This window comes from Eleutherodactylus coqui, chromosome 4 (genome assembly GCF_035609145.1).
Source record: "Eleutherodactylus coqui strain aEleCoq1 chromosome 4, aEleCoq1.hap1, whole genome shotgun sequence".
Taxonomy (NCBI): domain Eukaryota; kingdom Metazoa; phylum Chordata; class Amphibia; order Anura; family Eleutherodactylidae; genus Eleutherodactylus; species Eleutherodactylus coqui.
In genome coordinates, this window is record NC_089840.1 from 217,315,749 (window position 1) to 217,332,243 (window position 16,495).

Below are 16,495 nucleotides of genomic sequence, written 5' to 3' on the forward strand. Positions count from 1 at the left end.
CACTCGGGTCGGGTCCCGCGGCGAGAATTCTCGCTGCCGGATCCGATCCAGCCGTCTGCAGGCGACCAAAATAAATAAAATAAGCATTTTGCCTCCATTTTTTTTACCATTTTTTGCTGTGCAGGATAATTAGTGTGCTCAAATTGGTGCTCAAACAGGTCATTAGACACGAGGATACCACATTTGCGTTTTTTTTTTTCTATAGAAATAGGGGAAAATGAGCAAGAAAGGGTTTTCTTTCTTTCTGTATTTTTTTACACCATGTCTTTTGTTTTTTACACTGTTTATGTCCCTGAAGGGGACCTCATTCATAACAGCTATGATAGGGCATTGCAGGACTGCTATGGCTTTTCGCTGGTTTTAGCGAACATAGGCAATGGCAAAGCAGGATGCCTGTATCTGGCGTCCTGTTGCCACGACAACCCGACGGTCCTCGCAATTACATTGCGTGGGTCCAGTAATGTCCAGAGGCAGCGCACTCCCTCTGTGAACCCTTTAAACGCAGCGATCTACATAGATTGCAGCATGTAAAGGGTTAACAGCGGGGATCACTGTCCCAATGCACCCCCGCTGTTGCAGGCTATCGGTATAAGCCAGCTCCTGCTGCCAGATGGCGCAGGATTGTTTTAGATCCCGCGAGATCCACATGACGTAAGGTTATGTAATGTTGCCTTAAGTACCACCCTGCCATGACATAACTCTATGTCCTATGGCGGGAAGGGGTTAAAGGTGTTGTACCAGGATATAAAGTTATTCCCCTATCCACAATATATGATTGGTTAGGGTCCTAGTGGTTGGACCCTGACCAATCGCAAAAATGGGGGTCCCAATGGTCTCCACGTGAATGGAGCAAAGGACACACGAGCATGCCACAGCTACGTTTATTTCAATGACAGTGCCTGAAATTGTCGAGTATGAGCGCCAGAGATTGCTGAGCGCTGTCACTGAAGTTAATGGAGCTGCAGCACGCATCACACTCATCCTCACATCCAGCCATGAGGGGTCCATCGGAACACCCATTATTGTAATCGGTGGTCGGATCATAATGTTATTCCCTATCCTGTAGGCGGGGGAATAACTTTATATCTTGGTACAACCCTTTAAGCATCAAGTGAAGAGTCAGCTCTTGATTTGTTGGAAGCAGGTAAAATGGGCAAGTGTAGGAAACTGAGTAACTTTGGCGAAATAGTAATGACTAGACGACTGGAACAGAGCCCTCCAGAATACCAGGGAGGGCGGTTCCCAAGATGCAATGGTTAGTACCTACCAAAAGCGGTTCGAAGAAGGACAACTGGTGACAGGGTCATGGGCACCATAGGCTCATGTATGCATGTTGAGAGAGACTTTTGTTAAATGTAAATGAGCAAATTAAAGAAGTATAGGGATCATCGCACTGTAAGAGGTCATTAGATACCTCTACACCCTGGACAGTGGATTTCTAAATTACACTTTAGTTTTTTCTTGCTGGCACAACATTACATCTTTCCTCACAATTAAAACACTAATAAAAATGTAACTACAAAACTCATCTTTATTTTAGAAAATAAAAACATTTAGCAAAAATGTAACATTATACACAAGTTTTCACTGTATACAAATCTGAAAACAATCGTCCCTGTTCATTCCCAGTGAAGGTACAATGGTAAACGGCTTTATGGGTCGGGATAGTCACAAATGGTAGAAGACTTCAACGTGTAGCGATTTGTAGACTCATTCTATGGAGCGGCAACGACTGCAGTATAAGATGCTGGTTTTAGAAGAACAACTGAAGACATGGTAGAGGATGTTGAGCCCTGTTAGTACCTTCTCATGCTTGCACATAACAGTTTAATCGTTTAGTATGGTCCGGCTCAGGGGTGGAAGTGGGCTAGGGGGTCATCTGCTTCCAACTCTTCCACTAATCCGGCCAACTTCTCCATCCGGGATACTTGTTGATCTGAAAAGATTAGACCTAAACAAATGTTACTGCAATTAGAACAGGATTCTCTCCAGTCTCTCCAGGTTGCTCCATGATGTCGGGTAATCACTGAGAAGGATCATAAGAAATCACTGCTTTTGACAGGAACATAGTCTTATAACAGTGTACATTAACACTTACAAGGTGCTCTCAAGCTGGTGACAGACTGTCTGAGCAGTTAGAAGACTTAGAAGGTTCTTTAGGGATGCTTCTTTACCCAATTAGTGTAGGCACAGGTTAGACTGTTCATATCTGTGCAAGCGTCTTCGGCACACAGCTGACATAGATTCCCGAGCAGCCTGGCGGAAGCCCGGAGGACACCATGCTAGTCAACTGGGTCCTATGGACATCATTCATGTCAGTTAAGCATGGGGTCCAGCACTTCCAATGTTTAGCTCCTATGATGGAGCCAAACAATGGAAATAATAGTGCAAATGTGAATCCAGCCTAGTTTTTGGCTGTGGATGGAGGGTTTATTATACTATCAGGATCAAATATGGCTGGATATTCAGAGGAAGTGGATAGTTTGATTGAGAAAAAAGGTCCATCCAAGTGTAAAATACCCCATTTTTAATTTTGCATAAAATGCCTTTATCAAAAATACAAATAGTGGGTGCCTTACTTGACTTATGGTCAGTAAATTACGGTGTAGCATAAGCAGAGGCAGTGAACGATAGCAAAGTACAACTCAAATGGTGCATTTCCTTGAAAGCCAACAAAATCTTGGAGATTTTCTACAGTATAATTGGCTGTGAAAATCAAGACTTCTAGACCAGCTTTTCTCAACTCCAGTCCTCAGAGACCCCTGACAGGTCATATAGGGGGGTCCCTGAGGAATAGAGTTGAGAAACACTGTTCTAGACCAGTCAACACCGCCTTGATGGGCTGCGCCAGCTGTCTTGGCAATGCTGATTGGAGGACCGTCTCTGACTGATGCATATCCCAAGATATGGTGCATATTTCAAAATGTTGGTGCAGAAAATGAACATGGCATGGGGTGGAGGGGGAAGGGGAAGGAAATATCATACTGCAAATGTGCTGCTAATGTAAGCCTTTAAAAAGCTAAGTTGATATTTCTGTTGCCAAATTTTGTGCCTTCTGAAGTGTCTCTCGTTTTGATTGGAAAAATAGCTCTGCATACAACGCTGTTTTTCCAGTCAGAATTAGTGATGAAGGCTCCAAATGTAGCCCAACCTTTGCAGAAGTCCTTACCACCTCATGACATTAGCACAGTCTAGTCTTATAGTTTTCTTAAATCATAAGTCATAGGAGTACAAAAGTAACCAGTCATTTGTAGTAACTCATACCTCTTGTTATAGTTGTATATCTCAAGATCTGTAAGTTATAGCATTAACCTCTTCAGTGGCACGCCCGGAAATTTTCCAGGACTAGCTGCGCTGCCCATAGTGACATAGCCCAGAAGATTTCCTGGCTATGTTTCACTATAGGACCATGCAGAACACAATGCCATAAGCTGTGGCATTGTGCTCTGCCTGCACAGTCCCACAAAGAACCAGTGCAGGACTTTAAAAAAAGAAGCGGGAAGATATAACCGATCTACCGGCAACTTCCCGATTCTTCCCTGCACTGTTTACATCTGGCCACGGAAACCATCGGCTTTTCAGACGCCGGCTGATGGTCGCCGTGCAGGGAGAGCTGGTGACCAACTGTCAGATGATAGCCGGGCACCAGCTCTTACAGCAGAGAACAAAGAAAACCTCCAATCTCCGCTGTTTAACCCTTTACATACCGCAATCTCTGTGACCGCAGCATGTAAAGTGCTGACAGCTGAGAACGGAGAAAACCTCTGATCTCCGCTGTTTAACCCTTTAACATGTTGTGGTCTGTGCGACTGCAGCATGTAAAGGGCTGACAGAAGCAGAGGGCTCCCTCTGTCACCATTGGACAGCTCTCCCTGCCACGTGGACCATCGGCTCGTCAGAAGCCGGCCGATGGTCTCCATGGCAGGGAGAGCTGGTGATCGGCTGTCAAATGAAAGCCGTGTCACCATCAGAACCCTCGCAATGTGATCAGGCGGTTCTGAAGGGTCTCAGTTGCATCCGGAGGCTTGAATATAGCCTCCGGGTCTGCCAGCTAAATTAGGCTATGGCGCTAAGACTCTTTCTGAGCTTCATAGCCTGTCTAATACCCTACTATGCCTCAGCATTCCAGAGTATTAGAAGAATAAAAAAAAGGATTATGCAAGTTCCCTAAAAAAGACAAAAATGTAAAAAAAATGAAAAAGTTAAAAAATTATAAAAAAAACAACAATCAAAATGCCAAAACCCCACCATTCTCCCTTTAGGGCTTATTTACACGGGCATATATCGGTCAGGTTTTCACGCCCGGCTGATATACGCTGCCCCTTTCTGCAAGGGGAGGAGCTAGTGCATTGAACTCCCGCCCCCTCTCTGCCTCTTGCTACTGTTTGCAATGGAGGGTTGGGTCAGGGGCGGAGCTATGTTCCATCTTGTTATGCCCCCTCCATTGCAAGCAATGGCGAGGGTCAGAGAGGGGACGGGATCTCAGTTCACCAGCTCCCCGTCCCATCTCACCTGTTTCTGGGCTGGTGCACTGAGCTGATTTCTGCAGGAAGCAGACAGCTCCATAATCACTGCAGTGGCAGGGCTCGGTATTGCATCAAATTTTCCATTCATTTCAATGACTGCAATGCCAGGGCTGGCCACCGCACTGAGAAGGAAGCTGTCTGCTTCCTGCAGATTTAAACTTAGTGCATTGGCCCTACAAACAGCTGATCGGTGGGGTTCCTGGTAACGGACTTCCACCAAGCTACTATTGATGATCTATCTTCAGGATAGGTCACCAATAGTTTACAAACTCTTTAATTCACTTCCCTCAGCCATAAAACAGGCATGCATTACTTAATACAGTTTGATAGAAGAGAAATCTGTAGGATGAGTTTCTGTTTGCTGGTGTAGACTGGATTATGGTCATGATTTGCACTCGTTACTTACCATGTTTCACCTGCTTCAGCGCTGATGCGACTTGATAACTGAACACGGATTCACAAAGGAATCCCTCTGAGCCATCTGCAAACAGAAGGATAGAAAAACGCATGAGCAACGTTCTTGACCAGACTGCACTATTGTATGTCCTGCCTACAAGTTGTAGAACATCTACTGACACTGGCCAGGATTCCAATCATTTCCACCTACTTTTACTGACATGTGCATGTTATGGCCCCCCGTTCACGCTTATGGACTACTAGCGCCAAACACATGTCTAGGTTAAATGGCCGTTGATGAAACTGTCCCGCATCTGCAGGCGCGTGTAGTGTGTGTTTGCGATAGAAACATTACATTGTGAGCGTTACCGGCGACCATGACAGATATTAGGGACGACAATCTCTGTACATTGCTGCAGAATATGTTGGAGCTATAGAGGTAACAAGAAAATGAAGACCAGCACAAGTAACCATTTCTCCGCATTCACATGGGCGCTTGCGTATTTCGGTCTGTAAATACGCTGTTGCCTTGCGCTTTGCGGCGTATTGGTATTCTTTTACTTCACATAAATATGCAGCGTATTTCCGCATGTAATAGAAACGTGCGAAATCTTCTTGATTTTGTGGGTAAATACGTAGCGATTACGCAGGTTTCCTGTGTATTTTGTGTGCATTTGCGCATGCACATTGATTTCAATAGGCTTCTACAGTGCGTAATAGACACTAAGATACCGTGCTTCCTTAAAAAGAAGACCCTGTCTTATATTAACCCCTTAAGGACACGGCCTATTTTGGGCTTAAGGATGCAGCTATTTTTGGCAGATTTTTATATCCATTTTTCAAAAGCCACTTTTTGTCGCCGTGGCCATATAAGGGCTTGTTTTTTGCATGGCGAACTATAGTTTTTATCGGTGCCATTTTTTTTAACTCTAAATCATCACTGTTATCTATTGGATAACAGTGATCACGTCCCCGGTGACATCTCTCTGCACATGGTACCCAGGAGCAGAGGGATTTAAAATTTCCCGGGCACGAGCCCCTCTGCGCAGAAGGATACTTCAGGTCCCAGAAGATTGGGACATCGCGGAGGACCCGGAGTGAGTATTTTCACCTCTCCTTATGGATCCGATCCATGAGAGGAGATGGAACAAACTTCTTTCCAACCTTTTAAAACTTTTTCGTGATCGCCGCTTTCCATTGGATAGTGGCAATCACGTGCACAGGGGACCGGTCACCTCGGTCTCCAGTGACATCTCCTGGTTCCCGGCTACCTTCAGGAGTCGGCATCCAGGAGACTTTAAATTTGCCGGGGCTCCTGGCCTTCTGCGCATGCGCGTGACGTCATACATCTGGCACACATATGCAGAAGAGCGGTGACGGGTCCCAAAGAACCAATTCCCCGTGGGACACCACGGACAAGGCGGGTGAGTAATCTCAGCTGCCCTGATGGATCGGATCCATCAGGGCAGCTGAATCTTAATCTTTTTTTAACTATTTATTCATTTAATTGCGATCGGCGCTATACACCGGATCACATTGCCAGGGGGGGGGGGAGCAAATAGGGCTTTAATTCTAAGAGGATGCATGTTTTTATGTCCTCCAGGATTAAAGCCCACTTAGCTAGGACGTAAAAAGGCAATGGGGCCGTCACTAAGAGGTTAAAGTTGAAAGTGTAAATTGTTACAGATGCCCATAATCCCACTGACAGATGATGTCACAGGAAATCAGGTGACCGCTGCAGCCAATGAGAAGCTGCAGTGTCACCATCCATTCTCCTGGCATCGGCGCTCAGACCCTGATAGCCGCAATGCCAGGAGTTCAAGAACATGATGCTGCATTTATCATTGGCTACCGAGGTCACGTGACTTCCTATGCTCCTCCCCCTGAGTCTGCAGCAGGCTGCAGTGCTGAGTCCTGGCGTACGCGTGTATCTCTGTATATTATTTTCACACAGGGCGTCCTACTGAAAAGGGGTTGTCCGGTAACCGGAGAGTCCTTAAACATAGACATATACCTTATATTTACTATCTACAATGCAGTAACAATAAAGCAATATGACCGTTGTTCTCAAACAGCTGAGCGATCTCTCCGAATAAGTGCGAGATTTACTAAACTGAATAAGGCAAAATTCTGCCTCAATCTTAGGCTGAAGCGGTGCGCCCCCTGTGTACGTATGATGTAACTACACGCTATGCCTCACACTCACTCATCATCACCATAGCATCTACAGGGTGGTCCACGGAAAAGAAGGCGGGCAGCCCACTCTGTCTATAAGAAAGTCTATCAATGTTGTCCATAGCAGCCAATCACAGCGCAGCTTTCATTTCTTATACTGCTGAGGTAAGATGAAAGCTGCACTGTGATTGGTTGCTATGGCAACAAAAATTTTCTTTTAGACAGCTTTGATGAGAGTGTGGTGCCGGGCTAATATTCCGTGGCCCATCCTGTACAAGAAGCTTCATTAGAATATTGCTTACTGGGAAATATTGTAATTAGATGCGCCAAGAATATAACAAAAGTCTGGAAGCTGCTGAACAGTTCCCCTGTGGCTACAGAAATATGGCGGAGGGGGCATGCAGAGGGACCTCCATGTTGGTTCACCCCGAGTACTTTGTGGATTAGGAACAGAGGACGCCTTTACATTATAACTATTATTCCTAAGGGCTCGTGTCCTCGGGTGGTCTTTCACCGCCTATTACACATGCGTTGCACGGCCACGTAATGCGTGCTGAATGGAGCTAATGAGAGTAAATGGACCTTCATTAGTCCTTGCACATGAGCGTATAGACACTGCATGTAGATACCAGCGAGAACTAGATCGCAGCATGCTCTATTCTCCAGCATACCACGCAGAGTGAGCCGTATACGTTTGTATAAGCAGCGTATGCAAACCTGTCCATACACAATACATTATGTACGGGCGGCGATTCATACGCAACGCAGATACGACACAGCGGGGGATTAAAAAAAAGACAGCCACACTGCGCATGACCGCGGCCGTGAGATACGCAGATATGCGCAGTACACTCGCTGCCCGTACGCGGTATCACAAACACTGGTAAAACGCTGCGAGGGCACCTGTGGACATGAGCCCTAAGGCCGCTGAGTAATTCTCCTGAGCATGGAGATATGTATATAGATTGCAGTCGCCGTCGGGACGGGCTTCCCAATAATACACCATATCCCTGCAGCACATCATATATTCTGTCACACAAGTACCACGTCCGCTGCCGGATATCCATACTAATAGTATACATGCTAAAGTAAGGCCCAATGTCCACAGGCGGATTCGATTTGTGGAACCAGCGCTGGAGAACCGCAAATCAAGCCGTCCATAGGGATGCATGGATGTCCGCAAAGCAATGACAAGCATGCAGATGTGATTTTTCCCACACACCGCATACAGGGCTCAGGCAGGCAGATCAGCCGGAAGGTCAGTTTCTTACTTTGATATCTGATGTTCAAAGCAGCTTTCAAAGATGGCGCCGTTGTGCTGACTTCCCACAATGCCCTGCGCTCTCCCCCCTCTGTGTGCGAGCTCCCAATGACTGGCCTCGCTCAGCTCCCGTCCTGGCCACGCCCACCTCTAGTGAACTCATCTAAGTCTCTTCCCGCCCAGGCCCCGCCCCCTCTAAGTCCCTCCACAGGACAGCATGTTCTCCTGCTGTACAATGTACTTAGAGGGGGCGGGGTCAGGAGAGACTGTCTATACTCACAGGATAAAATCCTGAACGATGAGAGTTCAGTGTAAACAGCAGCCGTTCAGTACTGAACGTCCGCTGTGCAAAGTGAATGGAGAGGGGCGGGGAGAGAAATCTCCTGCAGCCGCCCCACTGTGAAACAAGGATACCCGCTTGACAGGCACCTCCCCCCCGACCGTGACAAGTTATGGTGACAGCCCCCTCCCACCGTGCAACAAGTTATAGCAATAGCCCCTTCCCCCCTGCGACAAGTTATGGTGAGAACACCCCTCCGCCTCTCCCAGTGCGACAAGTTATAGCGACAGCTCCCCTCCTCCCGACAAGTTATGGTGACAGCCCCCCTCCCGTGCGACAAGTTACGGAGACAGTCCTCTCGCGCGACAAGTACACTGACAGCCCCCTTTCCCCCCACATGACAAGTAACACTGACAGCCCGCCCTCTTCCCTGCGGCGACAAGTTGTCAGCACCCCAACTCCCGTGGCGACTAGTTGTCAGCACCCCAACCCCCGCGGCGACTAGTTGTCAGCACCCCAACCCTTGAGGCAACTAGTTGTCAGCATCCCAACCCCCGCGGCGACAAGTTATCAGCACCCCAACCCCCGCGGCGACTGGTTGTCAGCACCCCAACTCCCGCGGCGACTGGTTGTCAGCACCCCAACTCCCGCGGCGACTGGTTGTCAGCACCCCAACTCCCGCGGCGACTGGTTGTCAGCACCCCAACTCCCGCGGCGCCTAGTTGTCAGCACCCCAACCCCGTGGCGACTAGTTGTCAGCAACCCAACCCCCGAGGCAACTAGTTGTCAGCACCCCAACCCCCACGGCGACTAGTTGTCAGCTTTTAACCCGCGCGGGGACTAGTTGTCACCCCCCAACTCCTGCGTCCACTATTTGTCACCACCCCAACTCCTGTGTCGAAAAGTTGTCAGCACCTGAACCCCCGCGGCGACAAGTTGTCAGCACCCCAACTCCTGCGGCAACTAGTTGTCAGCACCCCAACCCCCGCGGCAACTAGTTGTCAGCACCCTAACCCAGACAGCAACTAGTTGTCCGCACCTCAACCATTCAAAATAGTCATGGCTCTCCTCCCTGCACAAACAGGATTACACTGAGATGAGACACGTCTGTATAGATAACACAGGACCACTATTCACAATACTCACAGCTCACCTCCTCTCCTCCCTGCACATACAGGATTACAGTGAGAGGTGACACCTATTTGTAGAGAACACAGGACCCACCATTAACAATAGTCACAGCTCACCTCCTCCCATCCCTGCACAGGCAGGATTGCACTGAGAGGTGACACCTATATATAGATAACACAGGACCAACATTCACAATAGTCACAGCTCACCTCCTCCCCTCCCTGCACAGACAGGATTATACTGAGAGGTGACACCTATATATAGATAACACAGGACCAACATTCACAATAGTCACAGCTCACCTCTCCTCTCCCTGCACAGACAGGATTATACTGAGAGGTGACACCTATATATAGATAACACAGGACCACCATTCACAATAGTCACAGCTCTCCTCCTCTCCTCCCTGCACAGGCAGGATTATAGTGGGTGGGTTGGTGGCTCGCTGGGCAGGTCGGTGGCAGGGGCAGTTATACAACCCACTCCCCTCCCCCCCTGCAATAAGTTATGGCAGCCCCCTCCCCCACTCCCATTAGAGAAGTTATGACAGCCCCCGCTCCCAGTAGTAATACTTACCCTCCAGCTGATGACTGGTGGACACTCCTGTCCGTCTCTAGTACGGACTGCGCATGCGCGAATAATCTGACGCGTGTTCCTGAGCCGGCAGGCGCTGCTGCGCATGCGCATAAAAACAGGCGCGCACCCCTGGCCCGAGAAGTGCTACTACGTATGCCCGAAAAAAAGAGAAGTGCGTTTACGGCCCGACAAGAGGAGAAGACTGAAGATAGGGAGCACTCCTGTAGGTAAGTATATATCTTCTGTATGGCTGATTTACAAAGCACAAAGTATATTACAAAGTGCTTTGTAATGGCCATACAGAAGTGCATACATACATTTGTCAGGGCCAGACAACGCCATAAAGTGCGGTGGAGCGGAGTGCACATCATAAGCTAGGCCTCCACAAACGGGCAGACACCTGAGGGCAGACGTCGTTGCCGCACGTATGTGATTATTAGGCTAGCAGGGGTACCAGCGTTGCCCCGGATTAAGGGTGGGTTCACACAGGGCGGATTCCCGTCGGAAATCTCGCGGTTTGGCCGCAGCAAAAACCGCGAGATTTCCGCCGGGAGAACCGCCGCGGTTTAAGCTGCGGCGGCTTTGAAGCAGCTCGGCCGCATGCTTTTCCGTTGCGGCCGGCGCTCCCATAGAGGAGAGCGCGGCCGCGGTTTCAACCGGATTTACTGCAGCGGATTAGCCGTTCCGTGTGGACGAGGTTTCTGAGAAATCTCATCCACATGGCTGGCTAATCCCGAGATTAGCGGCCGCGGGCGGATCTGCTGCGGCAAATCTGCGGCAAATCCACCCTGTGTGAACCCAGCCTAAAACTTGAATGAATGCCACATTAACATGGATTGAGATTTTAAAGAAAATCTGGGTTTCCCATAGCAACCAATCACAGCGCAGCTTTTATTTTACCTCAGTAGTATAAGAAATACCAACCAATCACAGCACAGCTTTTATTTTACCTCAGTAGTATAATATATACCAACCAATCACAGCACAGCTTTTACTTTACGTCAGTAGTATAATACATACCAACCAATCACAGCACAGCTTTTACTTTACGTCAGTAGTATAATACATACCAACCAATCACAGCACAGCTTTTACTTTACGTCAGTAGTATAATACATACCAACCAATCACAGCACAGCTTTTACTTTACGTCAGTAGTATAATACATACCAACCAATCACAGCACAGCTTTTATTTTACCCTAGCTGTGTAAGAAATGATTTTGACAATTGTATTTCCCATCCATTTTTTGCTCTTCCTGTAATTCGCCTCACAAGGACAAGTCAATCACAGAACATGGCCGTTACTTACTGAGTGAGGAGTGCATATAGACAAGTCAGCTCTAGCGCATCTGATGACCAGAGCATTTGTAATGACCATCAATAAGGCTCAAGGGCAAACACTGAGGCCCAATGTCCCCAACCGAAAGATACACAAAGGGAAACATGGCCGTCCGCAATGAAATAAAGCATGTGGATTTGATTTGCGGACCTTTCGGTCTAGAAACAAGTTGCAGCATGCTCCATTTCAGTGCGGATCCCTCATGGACGACTTCCATTGCAGTCAATGGAAGCAGTCTGACCCGCGGCCCACGCGTATCTAACTGTGCCGCCGGGCAGCGGATCCCGCGGGAAAGCAAGAGACTTGAAAAAAATCCTCCACTGCGCATGTACGGCGGCACGCCAGCCGGCACTGCCGCACACATACGTAGTGAAGAAAATAGAAGACCCGGACGGGTAAGCAGTGTCCTCGGCCACGGACAGAGTGGGAATCCACTGCGGGCTACTGCCACGGAATCCGACCCGCCCGTGGACATGAGACCTTATGGTAGGTGGTGTACATTTTCTCATGGGCACCTATGCGCCGCGCTCACATGTATACAGGCCACAAAACCTTTATATCCTAGCAAAAGATGACAAGACCAAAAACGTACAGAACTGCGCTGACAGCAGATCGCGGCTACATTCCTTTCACTATTTCATAAAAAACATAAATTCCACGCAGATGGAAATATGCTATAGCCCCCCCTTGGCTCATGTGCTGGGATAGCGCTGCCGCCGCACACGGCTGGGGTCAGGGGTTGGCCACGGCAGTCATGTGTGTATATGAAAATGTCACCCCAGCAGCATGTCAACAAAAGCCAGCGAAGAAGCCTGGAGCAGTGGAGAAGACTAACCACTTTACCCCTCATCCGCTCCATCCATGGCAGGGCGGCTGTCTCTGACAGCTGACACCCGCCTGTAACAGCCGCCATCAGCGTTCACATTGATCGCAGCTGTTAATCCTTTAAATCGATCTGACAGCGGCATTTAAATGCCCCAATCGGCATTTAGTGGTCCAAAACAGCCCCCTCGCGATGAGATTGCAAGGTGCGGTTTGGTTGTCATGACACCCTGGGCCTCCTGAAGATTCCCAAGGCTACCATGAAGAGACTGACTGTCAGCATACAGCATAATGCAATACTATGGTACTGCATTACACAGTATGGCCTCATGCCCATGGCCGGGTCCATTTCCACCTGTGAAATATCGCAGCAGAATCAGACCTGGCGTCCCCCAGACACCCTATAGCAGTGATGACGAACCTTTTAGAGACCGAGTGCCCAAACTGAAACCCAAAACCCATTTATTTATCGCCCCAGCGGTAATAGTGACTGCGCACAGCGACCTCAGTGTTCATAGTGACATCCCACAGCGGATTTATTTAGCTTCACAATACATTATATGGTGCATTAAAGAGAACCATAAAAAACTACAATTCGCCCCACAAGAAGCAACAAGCCCTCAGACAGCTGCGTTATCGGAAAAATAAAACAGTTCGGATTTTCTGAATGTGGGGAAGAGAAACGAATCTTATATAAAACCGCCTGCAGGCTTTTCTTGCACCGCACTTTGACCCCTTTGTGTGACCTTGGGTGGATGATTTTGGTGTCATTAGATTTGTGACATCGTCACCACCGCCGTAAAATCATGAAATTAGAGTTTGATGCATTGAGTGACTCTCAGGCCGGGTCAAAGATCTTATGTTAAGTCTAGCGGCGCTGTTGTGCTTCACCCATTGATTATGAGCGCTATAACCAGCGATAAGGTATTGCTGTACAGAAGTCATGCAATGCCTTACCATAGCAATCACTGCTGCTATGGAGCAGGTCCGCTTCAGGGCTTATTCACGCCTGTCCGATATACGGTGTCCCTTTCTGCAGGTGGAGGAGGTGGGCTGGTCCAGGAGCAGTGCACTGAGCTCCCGCCCCATCTCTGCCCCTCGCCACTATATGCAAGCGGAGGGGGCAGGATGAGGCGGAACTTATCTCTGCCATCCCCACCCTCCTGCCCCTCCCATTGTAAACAGTGGTGAAGGGCGTAGAGGGGGCAGGAGCTCAGTGCACTGCTCCCGGCCCGCCTCCTCCCCCTGCAGAAAGGGACACCGTATATTGGGCGGGTGTAAAAACCAGGACAATATACGGACGTCTGAATAAGCCCTCAGAGAAATAAACAGTGTAAATAAACTAAAGAAATAATGTAAAGAAATAAAATAAAATACCTTGGTTTTTTACTTGTTTACCGCTATTTGCAAGAAAAAAAATTACTAATTTCAGAAAAACCTCACATATGTGGTATCATTGTGTCGGTAATGAGCACACGAATTATCCTGCGCAGCAAATATCTCCTAAAAAGAGCAATAAAGGCAATCCAAAGAGCCATATGTACCCCGAAATGGTACAAATAAAAACTACAGTTCGTGACGCAAAAAACAAGCCCTGACAAAGCTCTGTCCATGAAAAAATCAAAAACGTTATGTGACTTTGAATGTGATGAAGTGGAAAAACCTAAAAAAAATTATGTTTTTGGCATTGTTGTAAACGTATCGAACCGCAGAAAAAATGAATTGCGTCATTTATACTGTTAGGCCTCATGTCCACGCGCTTAGAATCCGCAGCGTTTCTCCCGCACGCGGATCCGCGCCTCATAGGGATGCATTGCACACCCGCAGGTAGTTAAATACCTTTGGATGTCATATTCCCGCGTCAGGCGCGGATCCGCGTGCGGGAAACAAAATGGACATGCTCCATTTTCGTGCGGGTCTCCCGCGGGGACGCCTCCCGCAGGCTTCTATTGAGGCCTATCGAAGCTGTCCGGATCCGCAGGAGACCCGTACCAGAATTAAACTCACCTGCTCCGGACGATGCGGTTCTTCCCTTCTTCGCGGCCGGATCTTCTTTCTTTGGCCCGGCAGATGTGCCCATATACAGCCATATACACACACATACATAGTATACAGCATATATACACACACTACACATAGCATACAGCCATATATACACACTATACATAGTATACAGCATATATACACGCACTATACATAGTATACAGCATATATACACACACTATACATAGTATACAGGCATATCAATATACAGTGTACTACATATAGAATATACACACTATGCCCACAGTGTATTATACTACCATATATACACACACTGCACACTGTAGTATACAGCCATATATACACACTATACATACCGGTAGTATATAGCCATATACACACACATACATAGTATACAGCCATATACACACATACAGACTATACAGCCATGTATACACACTATACATACCAGTAGTATACAGCCATATACACACACACATATATAGTATACAGCATATATACACACACTATACATACTATACATAGTATACAGCATATATACACACTATACATACCAGTAGTATACAGCCATATACACACACACATACATAGTATACAGCATATATACACACACTATACATACTATACATAGTATACAGCATATATACACACTATACATACCAGTAGTATACAGCCATATACACACACATACATAGTATACAGCATATATACACACACACTATACATACTATACATAGTATACAGCATATTAACACATACATAGTATACAGCAAATATACACACATATGAGCAGACTACATACACCAGACGTGCAGCAGAGTGAAGCTTCTCTCCTTCGGCAGTAGGAGCTCCGAGGCTCCGCAGAGCCGCTCACCATGATGTAATCCTGCGGAGGGCATATTAACTTTTTCTTCCCCAGTTCTGCCTAAACTCAGCAATTCAAGCAACCTTAGGGTTAGGGTTTAGGCTTGGGCTTAGTTGCCGACCCTCCTACGGCCGTGCTGCTGCTTGTTTAACTACCCGGCCACACGTGCACATCTCCAAAGGGGGTGTGTCTCCAACAACCAATCAGGTCGCTGGAATCGCTCACTGCTACTGAACTGCGGCTGAAATCCCAAATATGCCTCCCGGCTACTCTGTGTTGCAGTTCTGCAGGAAGAAGAGACAGGAGTCACGTGAGCTGTCAAACCCCGCTCGAGCTCCGCGGGTCACGTGTCCTCCCGCGCGCACCTGATGTCACAACAGACTGCACACGGCTCAACTGACAGTTGAGAGTCGCGCTCAACCCGTATGGACGACGCGATGGACGCAGCCAAGAAGAGGATCCAGCGCCTGCTGCACGAGGCCTCAGCCTACAGGGACTTGTCATCCGCCCTGGACCTTCGGGACAGCCCTGCTCTGTCAGGTAACTCCCCTGCTGATTACCCTCTGCAGGCCCCTCATCTGCTCGGTGTCGCCCCCACACTCCCGGTGGTCAGCGCTGTGCACACAGTGCCGCTTCCCCCGGAGATGTTAGATTATTTTAACCCTATGAAGAACACTCATTGCATGATGGGAGTGTTCCCTGAGATCAGCCAGGCTTGGCTGGCCATTAGCAGTGACCTCTTCCTGTGGGACTTCCGCACCGGCCGGAATGTCACTCGCTTTGGTGGCCTCAGGGACACAATAGTGTGTGCTGGACTGGTCAGACCTCAAGAAGGTGTCGTCCAGCCACAGACATCCCATATGCTGTATACTATGTATGTGTGTGTATATGGCTGTATACTATGTATGTGTGTGTGTATATGGCTGTATACTACTGGTATGTATAGTGTGTATATATGGCTGTATACTATGTATGTATGTGTGTGTGTATATGGCTGTATACTACTGGTATGTATAGTGTGTATATATGGCTGTATAGTCTGTATGTGTGTATATGGCTGTATACTATGTATGTGTGTGTGTATATGGCTATATACTACCGGTATGTATAGTGTGTAT

General features: G+C 47.9%; 1 protein-coding gene across 3 annotated transcripts in view; it reads right to left on the reverse strand.

Moving 5' to 3' along the window:
• Nucleotides 1–1,513: 1,513 nt before the first annotated feature.
• The window catches only part of LOC136626045 (anaphase-promoting complex subunit 16-like), a 90,093-nt gene continuing 75,111 nt past the window's right edge, over nt 1,514–16,495 (reverse strand). The window contains exons 1-3 of one of the 3 annotated variants that reach the window (XM_066600757.1): nt 15,315–15,895; nt 4,933–5,007; nt 1,514–1,951 (exon numbers count right to left, since the gene is read on the reverse strand). In XM_066600757.1, coding sequence (XP_066456854.1) covers nt 1,851–1,951; nt 4,933–5,007; nt 15,315–15,411 — 273 coding nt within the window. In that variant the 5' untranslated portion in view covers nt 15,412–15,895 and the 3' untranslated portion in view covers nt 1,514–1,850. Of the gene's footprint in view, nt 1,952–4,932; nt 5,008–15,314; nt 15,896–16,495 lie in introns of those variants that run through there. The other 2 variants (XM_066600755.1, XM_066600756.1) reach the window with 2 other exon arrangements.